Here is a 20,504-nt window from a genome sequence, read left to right as displayed (position 1 = left end):
AGGTTACAAATTCTAAATGAAGGCAGTTTCGAATTAATTTACGATGGAAGCTGTTACCTTCTATGAGTAGTTATTCCACACACCTGAGAGAACAACAACTGCGAGCTTGTCTAGGCTCTATCGCGAGCATGACAGGGTTGAGAAGAATGAATAATTGGCCTCGGCCAAGACACAATAATGTATTGACCAAAAGTTACCTAGTAGCCTAGTATATATAACATATAAAGCCAAGTAGTTAAGGGGTTGAGATCTTGTAGGGCTAATCTCTATAGAGTTTCAGCCTTGCCCAGCTGCTGATCGACAGTTGAATCTAGAACTGTGGACGTAGAGACTTTGGGAGCTGATTAAAACATTCAAAAGAAAAAAAGAAAAAAAAAAAGAGATGGAGTGGGCACAAGTCGCATTCGATTGATATGCCCGACTAGAACATCGTCCCTGAGGATGTGCGTATGTATGAAAACCAAACTATGGTTCAAATCGAGAGCTCAGTGTTTATTTGTCCCAAAGATCAACAATAGGATCTAAGAAGAACCATTCCAGCTCCTCCACTCAACCTCCCCAACCCCGACTCCCTCACCCAAATCCCCCGTCTCAATCAAAGCTCCAGGTAAGATATAAACAGCTGGCGGCCTCTCCTGATCCGCATCATCACCCTCACCACCACCTTCCTCAACCTCTTTCATCTTGTCCTTCTCCCAATGGACTTTATCTAGATAATACCCAACAACAACCCGACACCGACCACACCGTAGCAAAACCCTCTTTTCAATCCCGTCCTGGCGGTCAATCACCGTTGCCCGACGATCTGGTATCGTGGTCGCGAGTAGCAGGGTTGTATGTGAGATTTTTCTTGACCTTGCTCGCTCTCTGCCTCAAGATCTACGTCGGGCTGGGTGTTGTTTTCTAGGGGGAGGATTAGGGCTTTGTCTTGTGCCTCGCCGGCGCGGCGGGGGAGGGTGGAGAGGTTTCGGGTTGTTGCTAGGAGGAGGTGATTGCAGAAATTGCAGTGTTGTGTAAGGATTGGGAGACGTGGTGAGGCTATTTGTGATGCCATTTTTGCGATAGTGTTCCTCGGTGGATCTTGCGATGAATTGTTCTTGTTGTTGGAGTTTGGTTTTGGTTATGACAGGATCTAGATGGTGCGGTTAGCTTCCAGCCATGATATGAGTGGTAGTATGAGATTCATACCTATATTCAATCCGAGTAGAATAGAAAGTGACCTTGGTAAGAAAAGCTGAAGAATCGAAGATGAAAGCGGTGGCTTATCACAATCTAATCACCATCTCATTCGTATCAATCAGCAGAAAAGGTTAACAGCAAACACACATAAACAGAAATAAACGAAAACAACCTAGAAAGAAAAATATAATAAAAACAAAATAAAACTAAACAAACTTCTAAACCCGCTGAACACTTCTCTAACCTGCTAACAATAAATAGGAAATAAAAATGCAAAAAAGATCTCTCCCTCGGGGAATCGAACCCCGGTCTCCCGCGCTTATCGGTATTAATGACAAGCGGAAATCATGACCACTAGACCAAGGAAGATGGGATAGTCCAGTTCCACTAGACCACTTGGTGATGGTTGATGTAAGGTTGGACATCTTTGGACTAATAATCCAGAATTATATAATAACAACAACACTCAGTAACCCCTTCAAGGTACCTTTATCACAGTCTAATGATATGGCTCTCTCGTTCAAATAAACGAATGAATTGTATTGATCAATCTCAGATCTAGCAACTATTTATGCAAGTCCAAGCTCCTTGTAAAAGGCATCAGTGCTTGGCTCACGACCCAAGAAGTTAGTCAAAGTCGTCATCTCATCCTGACTTCCACCCTTCTCCAGGACCTGGTAGCGGTAGCGACGACCATGCTCCTTGTTCATGGGCTCATCCTTGAAAACAGTGTAGAACATGTCAGTCGAGTAAACCTGCGAGCTAAGATAGCCGTAGTACCCGGCGTCGTAGCCACCAATCAAGTGGCCAAAGGTAGCTTCACCGTGGCCCCATTCGTCACCGGCGCCTACGGCCTCGGGTCCGTCCATGAGGGTGATCTCGTGGCGGAGACGGTTGTAAGTAGCAGATATGGGGAGGGATTCAATGTACGCGTGGCTCTTCGGTTCGTGGACGCTCATATCGAAGATGCCGAAGTGTAGCTGACGCAGGTTGAAGAGGGCGTCGTTGACGTGCTTAGTTCGGATTAGGTTCTCGATCACTTCGTCGGGGATCTTCTCTGATGGTGGGCCTGTGGCTGTCTTGCCGCCGCTGCGCTTCTGTTGGGACTCATACCATCCGGCAAGGTACTCGGGCGAGAGGGTTGAGTAGTGCTGGCTCAAGGCCCGCAGCTGTGACGGGGTCCAGCACCAATTCTCCAGCATCTGGCTGGGTGCTTCGACAAAGTCGCGTACGGTGCTGGTGCCGTGGAAGCGGGAATAGATGGTGCGCGAGACAAGGTCGTGGATGCCGTGGCCCAGTTCGTGGAAGAGGGTCACCACTTCGTCGTGCTTTAGTAGACTAGGCTTCTTGTCGGTAGGCTTGGTGAAGTTGCAGACTAGTGCGGTTGCTGGGTACCGGCGAGCGCCACCGGGAGCGATGAAGCCCTACAGGAAGTTAATTTTGAAGACAAAACGCAGAACAAATGGGGTAGCCTACCGGTTGGAGGTTAAAGTTGGCAGCGTGGCCATACTTGCCCTCACGCGGGAATAGGTCCAGATAGAGGTATCCAACGAATCCACTACCCTCGCCTTCATCGTTCCACACACTAAACAACTGTACATCCTGGTGCCAGACGATGTCATCGCCCTTCCCGGTAGGAGCGATAGCAGCACGGTCCTCGCCAACGATCTCCACAAACTCCAAGCCGAAGAGCTCCTCAAAGGTTTTCAACATACCCTGAATGGTAGTTTGCAGCGGGAAGTACTCAGCGATTTGTTGGTGGTCTAGCTGGTAGTCACGCTCCAGCATGAGACGATCATAAAAGCGATGGTCCCAGAGGTAGTAGTTGCCGTCGGAATTAGGCTCAGTCTCCTTCTTTAGCTTCTTCAAAATTTCAATTTCCGCTTTACCACCAGCAGTCAGACGAGTGCGCAGATCTCCCAAGAACTTATCAACAGTCTCAGGGGTCTTGGCCATCTTATCTTCGATACGGAACGCAGCGTGGTTCGGGTAGCCGATGAGACGGGCAGCCTCATCACGCAACACAATAGACTCACGGAACAGAGGCACGTTCTGGTTGCACTTGTTCTCGTTGGAAATCATGACCTGTCGACGGATCTCTGGGTCCTTGGCGTACTTCATAGTCGGGAACAGATCCGGGTACTTGAAGGTAAGCCAGAGCTTGCCCTCATTCTCGCCCTCACCTTTCTTAAGACCCTGGAGAACATCCTCGGGAACACCGTCCAACTGCTCGGGAGTGAACCATATACCGCCATTCTCCTCGTTCAAATTCTTTTGGAATTCAATGCTCAACTGACTCAACCGCTTCTTGATTTCCTTGAACCGGGCACGCAGAGGACCAGCAGGCAGACCGAGTCCGTTACGGACAAAGCTCTTGTGTTCCTTCTCCAGCAGACGGCGAGACTCTGGGTCCAGAGTCTCGTTCTTGTTCAAGGCAGCATCAACCAGCTTGAAGACATCATCACGCATAACAGACTCGATAAAGAACTCGTCCATAAGCTCTTCAGCTTTAGAGGATGCATCGCGCAGCTTCTGATCGGTTGATACAGCCTGGTAGAAGCCAATGATGTGAGTCTCGAGGCCCATATCATTCTCATCTTCAGCTAGCGGAAGCAAAACATTGCCAAAGACAGCTGTCTCGGGCGTGATTTCAGCAACGACCTTGTCCTGGACGTCTCGGGACCTCTTGATCAGACGCTCTGCATCGGCAACGACTGATTGCGGGGTTGCCGTGAATATTGGCGGGGCTTGGGGCGGGCGCCGAAGGTGAGCGGGAGCCATATTTGAAGTCGTCAGGTATCGCGGAGTGCTACGTAGGTGACCCAACACAGACGTGAGACGGAGAGCGGGGGCACGGAGGAATGGCGCCACAATGACGGCGACGATGAGGATAAGGAGATGGTGGCGAGCGGTGAGAGCAATGGTGACGGGGGCGAACGTAAATACGGTGTGTTGGGTGGTGCAGAATAAACCTGTAGGAGTACCTAATGTATTTCAAGATGCAACACAAGGCCCACCTATCAGGTGATAGATTCAATGCGTTGCCAGCTTTCCGCGCATATGCAAATGTACCATTACTAATTACTAATGGAATTATTCACAATTCGAGTACAAAGTAGTTAGGACTATATGATAATTTCGTTTCTATTCATGAGAGATTATCTATGCGAGATAACAGGGGCTTTAAGAGCACAGGAGACAAGACGAGCGAGGAAATGATAAGAAAAAGGAAACTCCCAACACCCAAACACAATATGCAAGACTTGTTTGTCAATTTTTAAATCCCGAATTAGGCTGGCTTAAGCAGCATCAGCGGTGGGAATGGGCTCAGGCATCTTAGTGACCTGTTGACCAGCACGGATGATGCGGTTGCCATTTTCGTCCCGAACGTACTCGGGGTTCTCCTTCTGAGCACGCTTCCAGATCTCAACCTCGCAGCCACCGCGGATGACACCAACACGCATGGTGGAAAGCAGGTTGTGGGCAGCGTTGGAGTGGTAGTAAACACCACCGTTGAACATGGCAGTAGCATCCTTTCCGATACCGGAGGTGATCATGGCCTTGCCACCGGGGTGGTCCTTGATGAAATCGGTCAAATCGTGAACAACACCGGCGACAGCAATGAGACCACGGCCGTTCTTGGACTGCTCAACATAGTCATCCCACTCCATAACGGGGAGCTGGTCGAGAGGAGTGCCCCAGTCGAGCTTGGCGCGCTTCTGGTCAATCTTCTTCTGGAGCTGCTGAACACGACCCTTCTCGATCTCGTTGGCGCGGAACTGCTTAAGATCGTAGGCGAGACCGAGCTGCTTCCAGACCCAAATGGACCACTTCGTAGGATCGTACTGGAACCATTGGATAGCGTTACGGTAGTCCGAAGGGAACTCGTGGTGAAAGTTGTGGTATCCCTCGCCGAGAGTGACAAAAGCAGTGATAAGGTGATCACGGGGTGAGTTACGGTCGTCGAAGGGCTGATCACCGAGCCAGTGGGCAAGGGAGTTAACGCAGAAGGTGGCCTGCTGGACAACGAAGATGCGGAGAATACCAGCGTAGACGAATCCACCCTTCCAGTCACCCCAGCCAAGACCAGCCACCAACATAGGGAACAAGAGTCCCATAATGAAGACACACTTGATGTAGTTGCGGTGTTGCCAGACGACGAGGGGGTCCTCGTTCAGATCGGTGATGTCGGAACGGCCAATGCGCTTGGGGTTCTGCTTCATGACCATCCAGCCGATGTGGGAATACCAGAAACCCTTGCGGACGGAGTAAGGGTCCTTCTCAGTGTCGGTGTAACGGTGGTGGGAACGGTGGCCGCGGGACCACCAGCGGATGGAGCCCTCAACGGCACCAGCACCGAAAAGAGCGAGCATGACTTGCAAAGGCATAGTAGCGGAATAAGAGGAGTGAGCCCACAGACGATGGTAACCTATGAAAATGAGTCAGTCGAAAAATTCTCTTCACACATCTTCTTTCTCGTGCCAACTTACCAGCAGTGATTCCAAGACCAGTGCAGAAGTAGTATAACAGAGCCCAAATAGCAGTCTTAAGGTACAAATGTGTCCAGAAGGCCGCGACGAAGCCCATAGCCGGAATGCCCAGGATGAAGAACACATTGAGCCAGTCGACATGCTTGTGCCAGTTGCGACGGGTGATCGGGGTATCGGCGATATGCACCTTCTTAGTTTCTGTTGCCCGAGGACGAACAGCATCAGCCTTAGTCGACATGATGAGATTGGGTGTGTCGGATGTGTGTGAAAAGAGAGAAGGAAGAGCCGGGTAGGCTCTTTTTTTATATGGGGGGGGCCCACTTGGTCGGCAGACCAACGTTGGGGGGCCAGGGAAACGGCTTAATCAACGGATATGGGGAAGAAGTGTGCAAGACGAATCAGAACGAACGAAAAAACCAAAGACAACAAATCACAAGGTGAGGTGTGGTCAGACAATTGAAAGGAAAAGAAGATCGATTGAGTGGAATTTGTATCTTCCTTAGTGTCAGGTCCCCGAGTGGCGAGATGAAGAAATTCTGAATGTTGGGTCCCGCCCCAACACTTTGTGGCCTCAGGCTTGACATTCGTGACTACTCCGGCGGTATCATACCTGCTAATCCTTCCTATTCTGTAACCGGATATTAAAATACCGAGGTGAATGTCAGCCCATTATTCCAAGCTTATATTCTGAAGTAACTTATATGGTGCCACCAACCTTGTATTATATTGTTGACACAGTATATGCATAAGTACGGATTATGGAGATTGACGTTATAGATTGTGGAACAGATATCAATCAACAAATCATACTGACTGTATTGTGCTATAGCCGATGACTGATATTACCACGTGACCACCCAACGAAATGCTATGGAAGGAGTAATCTATTCAACCTTCAACCTTGGAACCTTGGAATCTTCAATCTATAATCCAAACAAAGTCAATCAAGAAGTCAAAACAAATGTCGGAATCATCTAGTTCCTTCCGCCGGTCGATCCTCTTATCAACCCCTCAAGAACTCCATCGAATCCATGTCGATCTAGTTCTTTAGTGGCAAAACCATACCCAACACATTCCAAGCTTGGACATTGGGGCGAACTGAACGAGCCATTAACAAGGAGGTGGCACAATTAACATCAATGGTCAACCAACAACTAGGCAAGTCGAAAAGAGGGCAATGTTAGACGTACAGAAATACCTACTACGTACTCCACATCATCTAGGTACAGCCCTGGGAGTGGAACCAGTGGACTACTTAGGTGGGGTCACTCACATCGCTCTCACCCCTGCATATTGTGTTATCAGTATGGTGAACCTATCTAATTATCAATACCACTCTGTACATTGTTCTAATCATTTTATTCTACAATAATACACCTATCTTACGCTATCTATGTCCCGAAGTCCCACGGCCTAAACACCCTCAACCTTTTCTCCAGGTGTCAGCATCTTAATATACCGATGCTCCCCGACCTCCAAAACCTCAATCCCATCGCCGACACGCACACAAAACTCCTCAATAGTAGGAACGAGCTGCATGCCCAAGCAAGCATTGGTTCGATCGCCATCATCGATCCTACGATAAGCCTTCAACGTCCGATCCGGCTCAACCAAATGTCTCTCCCCAGTATCCGGATCAACATTAGGTAATTTACAACGCACAGTCCGACAAGCCGCATAAACCTCAACATTTCCAATAAGTAGCTTCGTCCAAAAATCCTCTTCAAAAGCACCCGGGCCCTGGATCACAATATTAGCCCGGAACCGCCGAATACTTAGGTTCGGTATACTCGTGCAGCGGGATGCCACGTCGTGATGGCTTGCTAGGTTGAGCATGTGAATTGGGTACGCGTCTGCAAAGGCTGTTTTTGGTTGGAAACCGATTTTTTCTTTGCAAGGGGCGTTGCGGAAGATTTCACGGCTATGCTGGGGACATGCGCGGAGGAGGGAGAGTGGGGAGGTTTTGGGATCAAAGCCTAGGTATGTGTGTAATGATGGTGGGAGTAAACGTCCATAATCGTAGGCGAGAGGTTTGTCTTTCCAGATTTTGACTGGGGTGAGCGGGTAAGATTCATCTTCTGGGTAGAGTGGAATACGGAATGAGTGGGTGGATTTGAGCAGCCCAACGTCCATTGCCACTCTAGATATCAAGGACCCAATGCGACCTGGTAGTGGAGGACACGGGAACGAGATGATCATTACACCATGCGACTTCACTTCTGGCAGAGATGGATGGTAATCCGAGGCAGATGGGTCTGGGATCCAAACCTCCGGATGGATGTGAGCCAGACGCTGAAAACCTGCATTGCGTAGTGTGCGACAGGTCCAACCGTCGGCGCTATGCTGGGCGAAGACGAACTGTCGGTCCCATTTCAGGCCTGTAGCGACGACATCGGATTCTTGCAGTTCGATTCCACCGCATGATTTCAACGGGTAGGTGAAGAGCGCTTTGACGCGCCAGGCTGGCTCGCCATTGATAGAGGCTGTAGATTGTACACCCTGGCGGTATTTTCGATCAAACTCATCGTGCAGATTGCTTTGGCCTTTTAGACCGAGTCGGCGACATCCTCTTGGCGGTGATTGGGGTCGGTAGAGGAGTAGTAAGGGTACAATACAGATCAATGCCCATATGAGAGCATTCCCATCCCAGGCCATAGCTAATGACACGATGGTGGGAGTGAAAATCAATGCATCGTTTCTGAGGGCCCACTCCGTCCACACTTTGTCACTATACGATATTTCCTCTGCCCCATCAATATTTCAAATTGACAAATTTAATCCTAGATTCAAGAACTAAAGCTCCATAAAATTGACTATATAACACGATTCTGACACTTTTTAATATTATGCCCTATTTTACCGCACCTAGAGCAGGTGAGTGCGCTCTGGGTACTTAGGTACTATGTAAGTTTTATCAATCTATGAGGGTTCGGCTAGGTACGGACCATAATGTCAGGGGTGGACTGCATTGTACTCATGGAGCAAAAGCAGCGAGGTGGTGAGCACTAATACGGAAGGGGAACGCCAAGAAGTGGCAGAGGTAGAGAGAGAATGAAGAGTGACGACAAAGTGTCATAGTGAAATCTCGAGTGTTAGCTTCATGAAAATCCCTTCAACACTCACCAGTTCCCGGATGCGATGAGCACCAACGCCGACCTCCTCGGTCTCAGCCAAGACACGCGTAAGTCGTGACGGAAATGGACCCAGAACCCATAATGACAATGTCCAGGACCCGTGATTTCAATATCGGCCTCACAGTCTCTCAATGAGCTAGCTATAGGCCACGAGCCAGTTTCCACCGGCGTGGCGCGTCTGGACCAAGTGTTGAGCGCGTCGGATCAAGGGCCGGGTGGGATTCTGCGCGGTCAAGTCACAGAAGTATTCGGTCCACCAGGTGTAGGCAAGACCTCACTGGCGTAAGTGAGGATCCGAGCTTCAGGGCTGCTGCCATCCCTAACAATTAGTAGACTGAGCGTCACCGCCAATGCACTCCGCGATGGCGGCAAAGTAGTTTGGATCGGTATGTGAATCCATCCCCCATCAACAAAAAATATTAAAAATTAATAGATACGGGTGCCCCAATACCAAAGACAAGATTACAATCAGTAAAAGAGCTAGACAACCTGATCTATTTCCGCACACCAACTCTACCACACCTTCTAGCTCTACTACTCCAACCACCAGCCAACTTCCCACCAAGCTCAACATCCCTAATAGTAGTTGATACAGTCTCATCTCTCTTCCCAGCCTACTTCCCTAACGCAGCAGATCTAAAAGACCGACTCGCCCAGGGCAAAATCACCGACAAGGCCCAGCTGCAATGGCTGCTTAATCGCAAGTGGAACGTATCCAGCGAATTAGCCACGCACTTGACCAGTCTCGCTTCGCGCAATATCGCCGTGCTGGCTATCAATCAGACGCATACTAAAATAAAGGGCCAACCGCGCGCTACGCTGCATCCTGTGCTGGCGGGCGGTGGCTGGGAGAATTGTGTCCAGACGCGCATTGTGCTGTATCGGGATCTTCCTGATGCTAGATTTGCAGAAATTACGAAGCGGGCTGGGAGGATTTTGCCTGTTCGGATGGCTGAGTTGATTGTTCAATTTCGGATTGAAGCGGTACCGCTCCCTTTTTCGGATGGACGAGTGGTCACGATCTAACGGTATATGCTATAGGATGGTATTCGAGAGCCTGAGAGATCACCCGAGCATGATTCTCCACATCAGAGCTCCCCTGCTCTCCCTCAACCTCTTCCTGATGTTCTAGAGCCGACACCAACCCGCAAGAGAAAAGCTGAGGCTGAAATCGCCGATAGCCAGGATGAAGAGTCAGACGAAGGGTATGAGTGGATGAATGATACATTAGAAAATGAGGCGTGAATATACAACAAGATCTCAATATCACGATCACGACAAATCCGCAACCTCGACGCAACTCCGGCTCTCTACTACATGCTCCACATCCGGTGGACCCAGTGTATATTTTGACCCATCGCAGGCCCGCTCCTCAGAGCGCTCCGACGTCTCCGGCACGCGCTGAAAGGAGCAGAGAGGCAATGTATCAGCGATAGCAATAGAGATAGGATGTCTCGAGCCCTGAATGAGATCGACCAAGCGGCCCAGAACGGCAAACTCAAGCTTGAGCTTAAGCGAGTATATGAATCCCTTCATTGTGATCTGGACGGCATAAAAATTCGCAAATTGCAGGCTAAGTAGCAACAGATCCATGGCCACAATAGCAAAATTGATTCCAATCAACTGGTACATAATAGAGCGCGAGTCAGGCCGAGTCGTAGCATCAGCACCCAAACGAAGCAGCTTCACCGTCTCCCACACATATAGTGTCGATATAAGACTCTCCTGAATAGTGAAGCCTGTCAACTGGATCTTTTCCATAGTATTGTACCCACGAATCCAGGAAATATCACCAGTATGCAATATGTTGGCACCATAGGTCAGAATAGTAGTCGGAACGTGCAGCAGGAAGAAATTTGTGATAATGAGCCAGAGCACACGACGGAGAATCTTCTCATCGCGCAGCACAAGATGCAGCCGAGAGTACAGCACGATCGACTGACCCGTCACCATTGTCCACCACCCGACTGTCAATACAGTAACCGAGAGCACTGAATCAGTGTGAGTGAAGAACTTCATCATGAAGCCAATCGAATACGGAACGACGCCTATACAGGCCGATGCTAGTAGCGACCAGAAATAAAGTCCGCACCAGCGATGGAATGTGGCCGGGACTAGAACGAGCAGCTCGGCGACATTGTAGCAGGATAGACCGATGAAGGTTATCAGAATCATCTGGAGAATGTCGCCTTCCGTCGCTAGAGAACCTGAGATCCCGTCTAGCAGGTCCTGGGGGAATTCAGACATGGCTACCAGGCCGTGACGGTGGCAGAGGAAGCAATACGAAACTACGGCGAATAGACTCAACCAGCCTAGTTCACCCCGTCTGGTAGACGAACATTCTCCATGGGATATCGAACGAGATGGGCTTGGTGATACAGAGGTACAAACTGGGGGAGTGTGAGGAGAAAGGAAACAAGCCTCTCTTTTGATTGCGCTCTCTCTGTCCGAGTAATCTGTGTTCATGTAGAAAGGGGGAAAAGAAGGCAAGAAAACAAAGAGTTGCCCTGATGTAGGATGGGTTGGAGATGGATAAAATAGCCGGGTGGCTTTTAGATGCAGGTGTAGTCTACAGTCTGTACGGAGTATGGAGAATTCACACACAATCGGAGCTCATATTTGACTGACAGGGATGTCACGGACCAACAAGCACATCGTCTCGGTTACAGGCTCTGCCCGATGGAAGTGAAATCACTCTCTATGGGCATCCGCATCTGCACATGTCAAAGTAGTTGCCCATGCGGGCTTGGGTTTGGGAAAATAAGAAATGGAATATAGATGGAAAAATAGAAAGTGTCATTCAATTCTATCATATGCCCATCACTCATAGGTTGGTCAAGTAATCCTCGATCTGTTCCTTGGTCAACTTTCGGAATCGAGGTCCCTGAGATCCTTCAACACCTTCATAGCCAAGCAAGTGGTCTGCTGGCGGGCCGACAATGCCTTTTTCAGTTAGTTCTGAATTATTCACTGTAGGGATATTTAATGTGGGGACAAACATACCAATTTCTATTGTGTCTCCGTTCATCTCACCCTCGATTGTCTCCTTGAGTGTCAACAGGGCAATGTGGATAGCATCTTCCAGCTCCAAACCCTCTGTGTATCGCTTCTCTAGGAACGTCTTAGCACTAGTGGCGTGCTTACCAATGGCTGTAGCCTTCCAAGGGTAGTAGCTGCCGCTGGGATCGACCTGATACAAGCTAGGTCCACCCTTGAGAATACCACCGGTCTTGCCAGGAGCCGACTCCTCAGGTGAATCGGTCTTCTTGACAGCCTCTGGCTCGACGCCCTCGTCCCAACCGGCAATCAGCAAGCTGACACCGTACGGCCGCACACCACCAGACTGAGTGGCCTCCTGCACCACCCGGGCAACATCTTGCACCAGTATCCGAGTTGGTGGGTATTCGTTGTAGACGCGCTTGTAGCCAGTGTGTGACACTTTTCGGGCCTTGTCCACCAGCACGCGGTAATCGGGTCCCATACCAGCGTAAACCATGCCAATATCCGGAGTGATCAGCGAGATCTTAGAGAGCGAGGGGGGATCGATAAGCGGCGAGGAAGATTTCTTTTCGGTTGCAAGAACAATTCCATTGGTGGCTTCGGGAAAGTTAGCTCGTCAACTTTCGTCGTTGATGAATTTCAATCAATATACCTTTGATGCCGAGGGCTGTGACACCCTGGTTCACTGCATTGAGAGCATACTCTGATGTGAGACGTGTTAGCCACTGTAAACTGTTGGCTGATCAACTCGATTCTTACCGATCTGAACCAGCTTTCCACTGTTGATGATGATTAGCACTTGGACATAAGAGTGGAGATGGAGAGTTATCATACCTGGGCGAGAAAGTAGTCAACGAGAAAGAATAACGGTCCGCCATGATAATTCTGTTGTCAATACACACAAACGCTCAATATCAAGGAGATCGAGGATGGGAAAAGGTAAGAAGGGGAAGCTGTAGGCAGACGGGGTGACGTTTGACGCGGTACAACTGAGCTGAGCTGCTGCTCAAAGGCGGTGAGATCGATTGGGTTTAGCGTTCATTGTTTGCTCCTTTCCGCTTTTCTGTCCTTTTTCTCTTTCCAACTTCCCTTGTGGCATAAGAAAATTAACAAAAATTCTTACGCAACAATAATGACCATCTTGAACATATGCTATGCAGTCCCCAAGCAATGAGTCGGATTCGCCGGGGCTAGGATCAGAGCAGAGCTACCCCCCACGCATCTGTCGCATCTGCTTGGAAACCGTGCTGCCAACCCTACAACCATCAGAATTTCTCCAGAGACCTCGTGTGGTGTATGAATCTGAAGATCCAGAACTAGGTCGCTTGCTACGTCCATGTAAATGCAAAGGCTCCTCGCGTTATGTCCACGAAGGATGTCTTCAAGCATGGCGCCACGCTGACCCCGGGTATGGTACTCGAAACTTCTGGCAATGCCCAACATGCGGATTTCAATATCAGCTCGGGCGTTTGACATGGGCTCGATGGATCAGTAGTACAGCCACACAGATCTCTCTCACAATTGCAATCTTATTCATCACAATATTCTTACTTGGTTTCATTGCTGACCCTATCATTGACTTTTACCTTGGGCCTATTGACGATATATACGACGAGATTGTCAATGAAGATGCCTCATGGCTTGAACATTTCGTCAAAGGCTTCGCTACGCTTGGTCTTGCTTCGTTCCTCAAAGCAATTTTTACCCTTTCTCCGTGGCATTGGAACCTGCGTACTGTAACGAATGGTCGTTCCACTGGTCGCAACCGACTTGCCGCCTTGAACTGGGTGGTTATTGTTGCAGGGGTTGGCACTTTTCTCTGGGTATGTAGAGCTGGATGATCATAGCTCTTCCTTCTCTTCCTAACTAACCCCCCAACAGACTGTTTACAAAGGTGTAAGATCCTGGAGTAAACGAACCCTAGAAAAGGCTGGCGAGAGAGTCATGGACGTCCCACTGGAAGAGGACGACGATGATGATCTAGAAGTTAAACCCGAGGATTCTCATCATTCCAAGACGGATTAAATCCCAACATCTCGCACTATCTTAAGTTGCCGTGCTTCCTTTTCAATGACACGTCGATTAGTCACTGTGCGAAGAACTTACTTATGTCTTCTTTAACTCTTGATCCAGTCTACCTGAGAAATTGTGCTGGTAACGCTGGGAGCGTTTTGTTCCCTTGTCGCTGGCCTATTTCGTTATTCAGGTAGCTGCCAAGGGGAAGACAGGGCCATTTTACTCTCTTCAATTCATCAGAAGGCGCTTTCACTTTTAGTGATGACTTAACGCGTTTTGAATATTGGAGTAGTTTGGTAAATTCATAATCTTAAGCAGTCGTTTTACCAGATAATATTATTATTCTTTTTTTTGTTTTCAAAATTCAATGTTTTGTTTACCCTCCAAGTATCTCACTTCGAATTTTCTCTCTTTTCATCTTACTGTCATCCATCCCACCCTCATTTCATTTTTCACCTCTAACCGTGAATCTGATATTCACGATTGAGGATCCCATCCAGATGGAGACTTCTTTCCAGATGGAGGAGCCTGCCTTCCCGATGGAGGAGGAAACTTTCCCTGTTTCCCTTCTCGATTCTATTCGCAAGCTTCGCGTGAGCTCCGCCGATTCCGATCGCTCAACCTCTCCGTTCCCCGAATACAAAGAAGAAGATGAGACCATGAAAGAGTCTGAAATGCAGTGCTCCGTTGAATACAGCGAGAACTTCATGGCTGCATTGACAGAGGACATCCGCACCAACGTCGTCGAGCCCAATGTCTATGTCGCAGTTGGACAGTCTGATAAGAAGCTCAACTTGCTTGAGGACGTGAAGGATCATCTCGCGCATCCCCAATTGGCCGATTCGGCTCGTGGGCGCTTCATTGCCCTGACCAATATGGTCATGCGCTTGCAGTACATCCTGTTTAAACACACAGAATGCTTTATTCACCCTGTTGATGTGGAGGATGGCATGGAGATCGCTACTACTATGATGAACTACTTCACCTGGGTCGACAACATGCTTCAGGATCTAGTCAACACGGCCTCCAATGTCTCTAACGTTCTTGCCATGTTGCGTGAAGAGGACGTGCCGCCAATGGTGCAGTATAAGCGAATGGTATCTGTCGTCAGCGCGTAAGTCTCTTTCTTATTCCCTTTTCTCTTGCTGAACCCAGATTGACCGATTAATCACCGGAAAGTCATCTACGATCACCCCGTGTACTCGAAGAAAAACTGCTCTCCTTGTACATGGCCATGTTCGACGAATGGATTCACAACCTCTTTCTCGACCGCCGCAGTGAGTATACTACGAAAGAACCTGTTGTGGATATGGGCCGCCTTCGCATCACACAATCCATTCATTTTATCTGGGAAAAGATATTGCACTCCATTCATAACTATGCTATTTACCGAGATGCATTGCTGCGCATCCGGACCGAGTTCTTCTCTTGTGTCATGGACGATGTGCACAAAGAGGCCATGGTAGCCATGGCTGAAGATGAACATATGTGAAGAGTTTGTGATGTGTCTGACAGCCTTTCGTCTACCATGATTTACGATTGATCTGAGAACCATGACTGCAATGAGCCACGATAGTGATGGATGGCGTTTGGGGTTTTAGTGCTTTGTTTTCCGTTGAAGCTTGTCTCCTCTCGATGGCACCTGCACCTTACTTTTCTATCAACGCTAATTCCCGGGTGGATAATAGTGAGAATGGATGAGATCGGGTGCCAGTTTTTAGTCTCTTTAATCCTGATGGTTAGTTTAATTGAGATTATTATGATGCTTTTGTCGAATTCCCGGGGTTGTGAGACAATTTCTGAACGTAGTCTATCAGTAAATGTACTAAATGTCACAGCCCTGGAGGTCAATTGACAGTGACAATTCATGTTATATTGGAAGTAGCTTGGCCAAGTGAAGCTACCACATATCAAGCAGTACTATCCTTATAAGCCCCCAACTTGAACAATTTCTTAGCATTCTCCCTCCCAATCTTCGCCCGATCAGTATCAGACATCTCGGCCCGATCAAACCAAACACACCCATCCTCGAACGTCTCGAACGGATAATCAATCGAGAACAAAATCCGATCAGACCCAACCTCAGCCATACAAAAGTTCAACGTAGTAGTAGAAAAGTGACCAGAAGTAGTAATCCAAAGATTCTGCGCAAAATACTCACGGATAGTCTTCTTGCACGTCTCTCGCAGCCCAAGCAGTTTCTTCCGGTCTTCGAACCAGTGATTTATACGCCACATGTCGAAGGGGATGTGCTCGCCCAGGTGGCCGAGTATCACCTGCAGTTTTGGGTTTCGGTCGAAGACGCCGTTCGTTACCATTCCTAGTACGTGGAGACTTACGCCCTGCGCAAATGAGAGTGGAGGGCCAACGAGCCATTTTCGGTCTGCCCAGAGTTTGTCGTAGATTGTACCTGTTGGGTTTCGGGGATGGAGGTACAAGGGCACGTCTAGCTCTATGCATGTCTGCCAGAAGGGATCCCACTTCTCGTTGTCGTAGAAGATCATATCGTCCCCGTCTGGTCCGGCGCGCTGGGTGTCATTCACAAGCGCACCGAGGAAACCGTACTTTGTCACGCAGCGACGAAGTTCCTGCGCCGCTTCTTTGGGGTCATGCATGGACAGAGTTCTATTCTAATCAGATTTGCGAGTAACAGAAAGATGAAGATTACATACGCGAATGCAGCGAATCGGTCCGGCTTAGCTTGGACCTTCTCGGCGATATAATCGTTTATCTCCACAGCTAGTGCCTGCGCATCCTTTGGATCCCAAATATCCTGCACACCTGGCGCGGTATATGAAAGGATTTGGAGACCGACGCCGTAGCGCTCGGCAAAGTTCAGACGGATGGAGTCGACATCTGTGATTTCGGCGACATGTTTTTCGATATCCGTGGCGAAGAGACCCGCCCACCATCTTGTCTTTTCTTCGAAGCGGGGAAGCGCGAAGGCTTCTTCGAGGACGATCTTTCCCAGCATTATGAACCTATGACCTGCTCCTGACGGGGTGTTAGATGGAGAATGAGCTCTTTATCTACGTGCGAGATGCTGAATCGGGAGTTGGATGTGAAGATTTATTGCTTACCCGCACCAAGGTATTGGATATATATACAAACTTTGAACCTTGAATGTTACACTCAAGCACTGTCATATCGCGAGAGAAACAAGTTTGCAAGTCCATTTGATGCCCCACATTTCAGACTAAATAAACAAGCATCTTCCATTGACATCACTTGTAGTTCGGCAGCCGGCGCTTGCTTAAGGTTACATGCGGGGCGGGTCGGGTCGGCTCAAATTATTGCGGGGAAGATACCCGACGTCTGGCTATTTTGGGATCCGAGTTAACATTTGCGAATAAGTAGGTATGTATTTCAAGGTCATATTCAGAAACTCCAAGGATTGTAATTCGATTTTCAGAAGAATCGTGACTCCAATTTTGGTTCATTGACGACTTTCCCGGCCTTGTCATAAGATTCAAGTGCTTACGCGTACATAGTACATCATACCACTGGACAAGATAGCCAAAGCACCTGCAGGGGAGATTCGAAGGTGGTCACCAGTCATTAGTTCGAAATTTAGGAATACACAATGGATACTTTCTACTTGGGGTCGGATATGGATGAGCAGTCCCATCTTATCGCTCATCCTGTCCTTGATACCATTGATCTGAATCTAACGGAACACAGAGCATACTTTGAGATCGGAAGATCTGTGATGCAACTTGACCCCCACCAAAGCAACTCATCGTTCAAGTAACTATCTATAGTCTGTCTCCAACCTTGGAAGCTTACAATGGGCTTTCACCTCAGTTGAGAATATTGATGCTAACCACGTCAATTGTACACAGTACCTATCAACAAGGCAATGCAAAGAAAATGCCTATTCCGACAATCCAGTCTATTGGAAGACGCTAAATACAAGCCCATGCACCGCCGTCATAAAATCATCAGAATGCAAAAAAGGATCAAAGAACACTCAATTGCTGTCCACCACTCCGTATGCTCAGCCCAATTCCACCACTCCACTCAGATGAAGATGAATCACCGCGGGCCCGAGACCCGCTCGTGCTGGTACTAGCACCGATGCTGATACCAGCTGTAGTCAGCGACTCGCTGTCGTCGTCTAGTGTCGACCCACCGACCATTACAGGGCGGAATTTAGCACCCACAAACCCGCGTCTGTCGCGGCCTGTGCGGCCACGACCGAGCCAGTTGTGCTTGAGGGTTTTGCTGAGGACTTCGATCTTTTCTTGGGCTTCGTCTCCTGTTTGCACGCTTGCTAGCACGCTGACGCATTGGAGCATGCGGCCTACTGTCTCGGTTATGACATGTGACGAGTCGGCTGAGCCGCGGTGGATGACAGTTTGTCGTTGGTGCACGACTGGAGGTGAGGAGGGTGGGGGGAAAATGAGTGGATCGGGGATTGAGGATGTGTTTGAGGCAGCGCGGCTGCGTGAGTTACTGCTTGATGGTCGTTGGTTGGTCATCATCGAGTCGGACGAGTAGCTTCCTGCCACGCCTGTGCTGAGCAGAGTCGAGGACTGGGAATTGTAGCTGCCCAGACCGGCATCTAGAGATGCAGCTGTGCTGGGACGGCCACCGGGTCCGATGCTTTTGGCCGTGACGCTGAGTGTAGGGAAGCCGGTGTTGATACTGTCTAGACTGAGGCGTGAAAAGGTGTGTTTCAACGTTTCGTATCTTTCTAATATTATGCGATCCCGGAAGGCGATGAGAACCAAGTTGCGAACGTCTAGAGACCCGCCGACCTGCGGCGAGCCCCAGAACTCACGAGATTCACGAGTGGTCATTAATGATCCGCACCCCTTCAGCTCTAGGTCCAGAGGAAGGAAGACAGCCTGGATGAAAGGCAGGATAGTGCCAAACACCAACATCCAGACCTGAACCAGATGCGGCACGAGTCTGTCATCTGAGACACCAATCAGAGAGCTGTGGTTGAGTGTTGCGAAACCGGCCTCTAGTAGTTCTTGAAGATCAGTGATCATCGCGATGGGTGTACGCTTATGTACACAACGCTGCAAATGTACTAGGACCAGCTTGTTAAGGTCTTCGATAGCAATGCGCACATCTTCCCCGTCGAAAATGACGAGCAACTTCGCTTTGAGAAAGTCCCATGCATCTTCAGGTGACATGTTATTTAGCCCAAAGCCCTGCAGGGTCTCCCGTAGCAAAGCCTCTCCTAGCACGCCAGTGGAGCTATTTAATGAAGACGGCCCTGTAAAACCGCCTCCGGGAGTCACAGCACCACTAGCCCCGGAGTTATTCAACCAATCCATCTGCATTTGCTCAGACTCAGCCATGGCTTTTTCTTCCTTTTTCTTTTCTCGGAGTGCGCGCCCGCCATGCAGAAGATCCAAGCCACTAACCGACTTGCCAAAGGTCGCCCCCGGCGCCGGAGATGCAGGACTGGTGAATGAATATAATGACTGTGGAGCATTTGGATCTGCAGGGCGTGAATTACTCGATGCTGAGGAGAGAGGAAGATTAAAATGGTCATCGCGATCTTTCAGCTTCAACTTCTGGCGCGATAAAAAGTGGTGTTTATGCTTGTCTTTGTCTTTGGTATCCTTCTCTGGTACTTGTTGAGGTATGGCTGGGACGACAGTGCTGACAGACGCGTTGGAAAGATTGTACAAGGACGAGTTGTTCGAGGGCATATCGGCTAAATTTGTTGTTGACGCGCTAACCATGCGCGAAAGACCCCCACCTAGCTTACTTGGCGAAGGGAGACCTCGGTCTCGTGTGAAGTCTTTGTCTCGGCTGATGCCTATGGACTTGGGTTTTGAGAACAGTTTCTTTTTCTTCTTGCTTTCTGGCTGTTCGGCTAGTTGCGCTGCTCCAGCCCGCGGGAATACTACATTAGCCGCTGTCGTAGCCACGCTTGGAGGTTGATTCATTCGGAGGGGTAGTGGGACTAGAGATGGCGGTGGAGGTGATGGCGAGGCGCGGGTAGATTGCCTTTGGCCATCTCCCCGCTTGAGTGACTGCATGGCTGTCTGGGCAGCAATGCGGGAGGCCGAGACCTGGGGGATAGTATCTAGCGAGGCGGTGGGGAGAGACGGCTCAAAGAAGCCTTGTGAGTGATGACGAGAACGGTGTCTTTGTAGTTCTAGTGAGGGCCCTCGTCCAGATGGACGGCGGGCGTCTTGGGGCATTTGACGTGCTGCAGCTGCAGCAGCTTGTTGAGGGGAAGAGGCTGCCGATCGTTGATGGGGGGAGAAGTAGCCTCCGCCACCAGGGTTGGAGGTATTGACCGGGGTGATGGGAACGGCGGAAACAGTAGTCACGTTGGAGGAGGCATCACTGCCGGAAGATCCGGGGCGAGTCAATTCGTCGTCGTCGGATTCCTCGTCGTCGTCCGGAGCCGGAGGCTGGAGCTGAAGATGACGATAGACTGGGGGCGCTCTCTGGGAACGCCCGGGCGAATTAGGGGAGCGAACAGTGGGGTTCATGGTGTGTCATCCATGTTAAGTTGGGTAGATATGGGGGGTGATTTCTAGGCCTGGTGTTGACCTGTCCCTTGAGTGGCAACTTGTTGCAGACTTGTTTTAACGTGGAACCCAGGCAACTATCGTGAAGCTCCCCCTTTCGGGTTTAGCCAAGATTTGATCCGCCGATCACTTTTCACTTCCCTTCCCCGCCACCATCTCACCCTCCTACAACTACTATTATA

General features: G+C 49.4%; 11 protein-coding genes across 11 annotated transcripts; 3 read left to right on the top strand and 8 right to left on the bottom strand.

Annotated features, from left to right (window-relative positions):
- Positions 1-521: 521 nt before the first annotated feature.
- Positions 522-1,054, bottom strand: N7495_009013 (uncharacterized protein; the record flags this gene model as incomplete). Its single annotated transcript, XM_057211664.1, has 2 exons — positions 522-805; positions 856-1,054. 2 exons carry the CDS (start codon positions 1,052-1,054, stop codon positions 522-524), a joined length of 483 nt encoding a protein of 160 aa, XP_057061207.1.
- A 694-nt stretch (positions 1,055-1,748) lies between these two features.
- N7495_009012 (M3 family metallopeptidase) lies at positions 1,749-3,960 on the bottom strand (the record flags this gene model as incomplete). Its single annotated transcript, XM_057211663.1, has 2 exons — positions 1,749-2,603; positions 2,656-3,960. 2 exons carry the CDS (start codon positions 3,958-3,960, stop codon positions 1,749-1,751), a joined length of 2,160 nt encoding a protein of 719 aa, XP_057061206.1.
- Positions 3,961-4,478: 518 nt separating this feature from the next.
- On the bottom strand, positions 4,479-5,907 carry N7495_009011 (stearoyl-CoA 9-desaturase sdeA; the record flags this gene model as incomplete). The annotated part of the gene is made up of 2 exons (XM_057211662.1): positions 4,479-5,608; positions 5,670-5,907. The coding sequence occupies 2 exons, from the start codon at positions 5,905-5,907 to the stop codon at positions 4,479-4,481; spliced, it is 1,368 nt and encodes a 455-aa protein (XP_057061205.1).
- Positions 5,908-7,082: 1,175 nt separating this feature from the next.
- On the bottom strand, positions 7,083-8,324 carry N7495_009010 (MOSC domain protein; the record flags this gene model as incomplete). The annotated part of the gene is made up of 1 exon (XM_057211661.1): positions 7,083-8,324. One exon carries the CDS (start codon positions 8,322-8,324, stop codon positions 7,083-7,085), a length of 1,242 nt encoding a protein of 413 aa, XP_057061204.1.
- Positions 8,325-8,807: 483 nt separating this feature from the next.
- On the top strand, positions 8,808-10,048 carry N7495_009009 (uncharacterized protein; the record flags this gene model as incomplete). Its single annotated transcript, XM_057211660.1, has 4 exons — positions 8,808-8,850; positions 8,899-9,085; positions 9,265-9,787; positions 9,845-10,048. The coding sequence occupies 4 exons, from the start codon at positions 8,808-8,810 to the stop codon at positions 10,046-10,048; spliced, it is 957 nt and encodes a 318-aa protein (XP_057061203.1).
- A 27-nt stretch (positions 10,049-10,075) lies between these two features.
- N7495_009008 (uncharacterized protein) lies at positions 10,076-11,050 on the bottom strand (the record flags this gene model as incomplete). The annotated part of the gene is made up of 1 exon (XM_057211659.1): positions 10,076-11,050. One exon carries the CDS (start codon positions 11,048-11,050, stop codon positions 10,076-10,078), a length of 975 nt encoding a protein of 324 aa, XP_057061202.1.
- Positions 11,051-11,627: 577 nt separating this feature from the next.
- Positions 11,628-12,681, bottom strand: pre8 (proteasome core particle subunit alpha 2; the record flags this gene model as incomplete). The annotated part of the gene is made up of 5 exons (XM_057211658.1): positions 11,628-11,746; positions 11,807-12,400; positions 12,456-12,506; positions 12,563-12,582; positions 12,638-12,681. 5 exons carry the CDS (start codon positions 12,679-12,681, stop codon positions 11,628-11,630), a joined length of 828 nt encoding a protein of 275 aa, XP_057061201.1.
- A 276-nt stretch (positions 12,682-12,957) lies between these two features.
- Positions 12,958-13,828, top strand: N7495_009006 (E3 ubiquitin-protein ligase MARCH; the record flags this gene model as incomplete). The annotated part of the gene is made up of 2 exons (XM_057211657.1): positions 12,958-13,626; positions 13,685-13,828. 2 exons carry the CDS (start codon positions 12,958-12,960, stop codon positions 13,826-13,828), a joined length of 813 nt encoding a protein of 270 aa, XP_057061200.1.
- A 491-nt stretch (positions 13,829-14,319) lies between these two features.
- N7495_009005 (uncharacterized protein) lies at positions 14,320-15,311 on the top strand (the record flags this gene model as incomplete). The annotated part of the gene is made up of 2 exons (XM_057211656.1): positions 14,320-14,933; positions 14,999-15,311. The coding sequence occupies 2 exons, from the start codon at positions 14,320-14,322 to the stop codon at positions 15,309-15,311; spliced, it is 927 nt and encodes a 308-aa protein (XP_057061199.1).
- Positions 15,312-15,729: 418 nt separating this feature from the next.
- Positions 15,730-16,793, bottom strand: N7495_009004 (amidohydrolase family protein; the record flags this gene model as incomplete). Its single annotated transcript, XM_057211655.1, has 2 exons — positions 15,730-16,444; positions 16,492-16,793. The coding sequence occupies 2 exons, from the start codon at positions 16,791-16,793 to the stop codon at positions 15,730-15,732; spliced, it is 1,017 nt and encodes a 338-aa protein (XP_057061198.1).
- Positions 16,794-17,778: 985 nt separating this feature from the next.
- N7495_009003 (uncharacterized protein) lies at positions 17,779-20,283 on the bottom strand (the record flags this gene model as incomplete). Its single annotated transcript, XM_057211654.1, has 1 exon — positions 17,779-20,283. The coding sequence occupies one exon, from the start codon at positions 20,281-20,283 to the stop codon at positions 17,779-17,781; it is 2,505 nt and encodes an 834-aa protein (XP_057061197.1).
- Positions 20,284-20,504: the final 221 nt, after the last annotated feature.

Source organism: Penicillium taxi (genome assembly GCF_028828555.1).
Source record: "Penicillium taxi strain IBT 34144 chromosome Unknown utg000005l_segment0_segment0, whole genome shotgun sequence".
NCBI lineage: Eukaryota > Fungi > Ascomycota > Eurotiomycetes > Eurotiales > Aspergillaceae > Penicillium > Penicillium taxi.
Note: the sequence above shows the minus strand (reverse complement) of the source record. Positions and strands in the feature narration are given on the sequence as shown.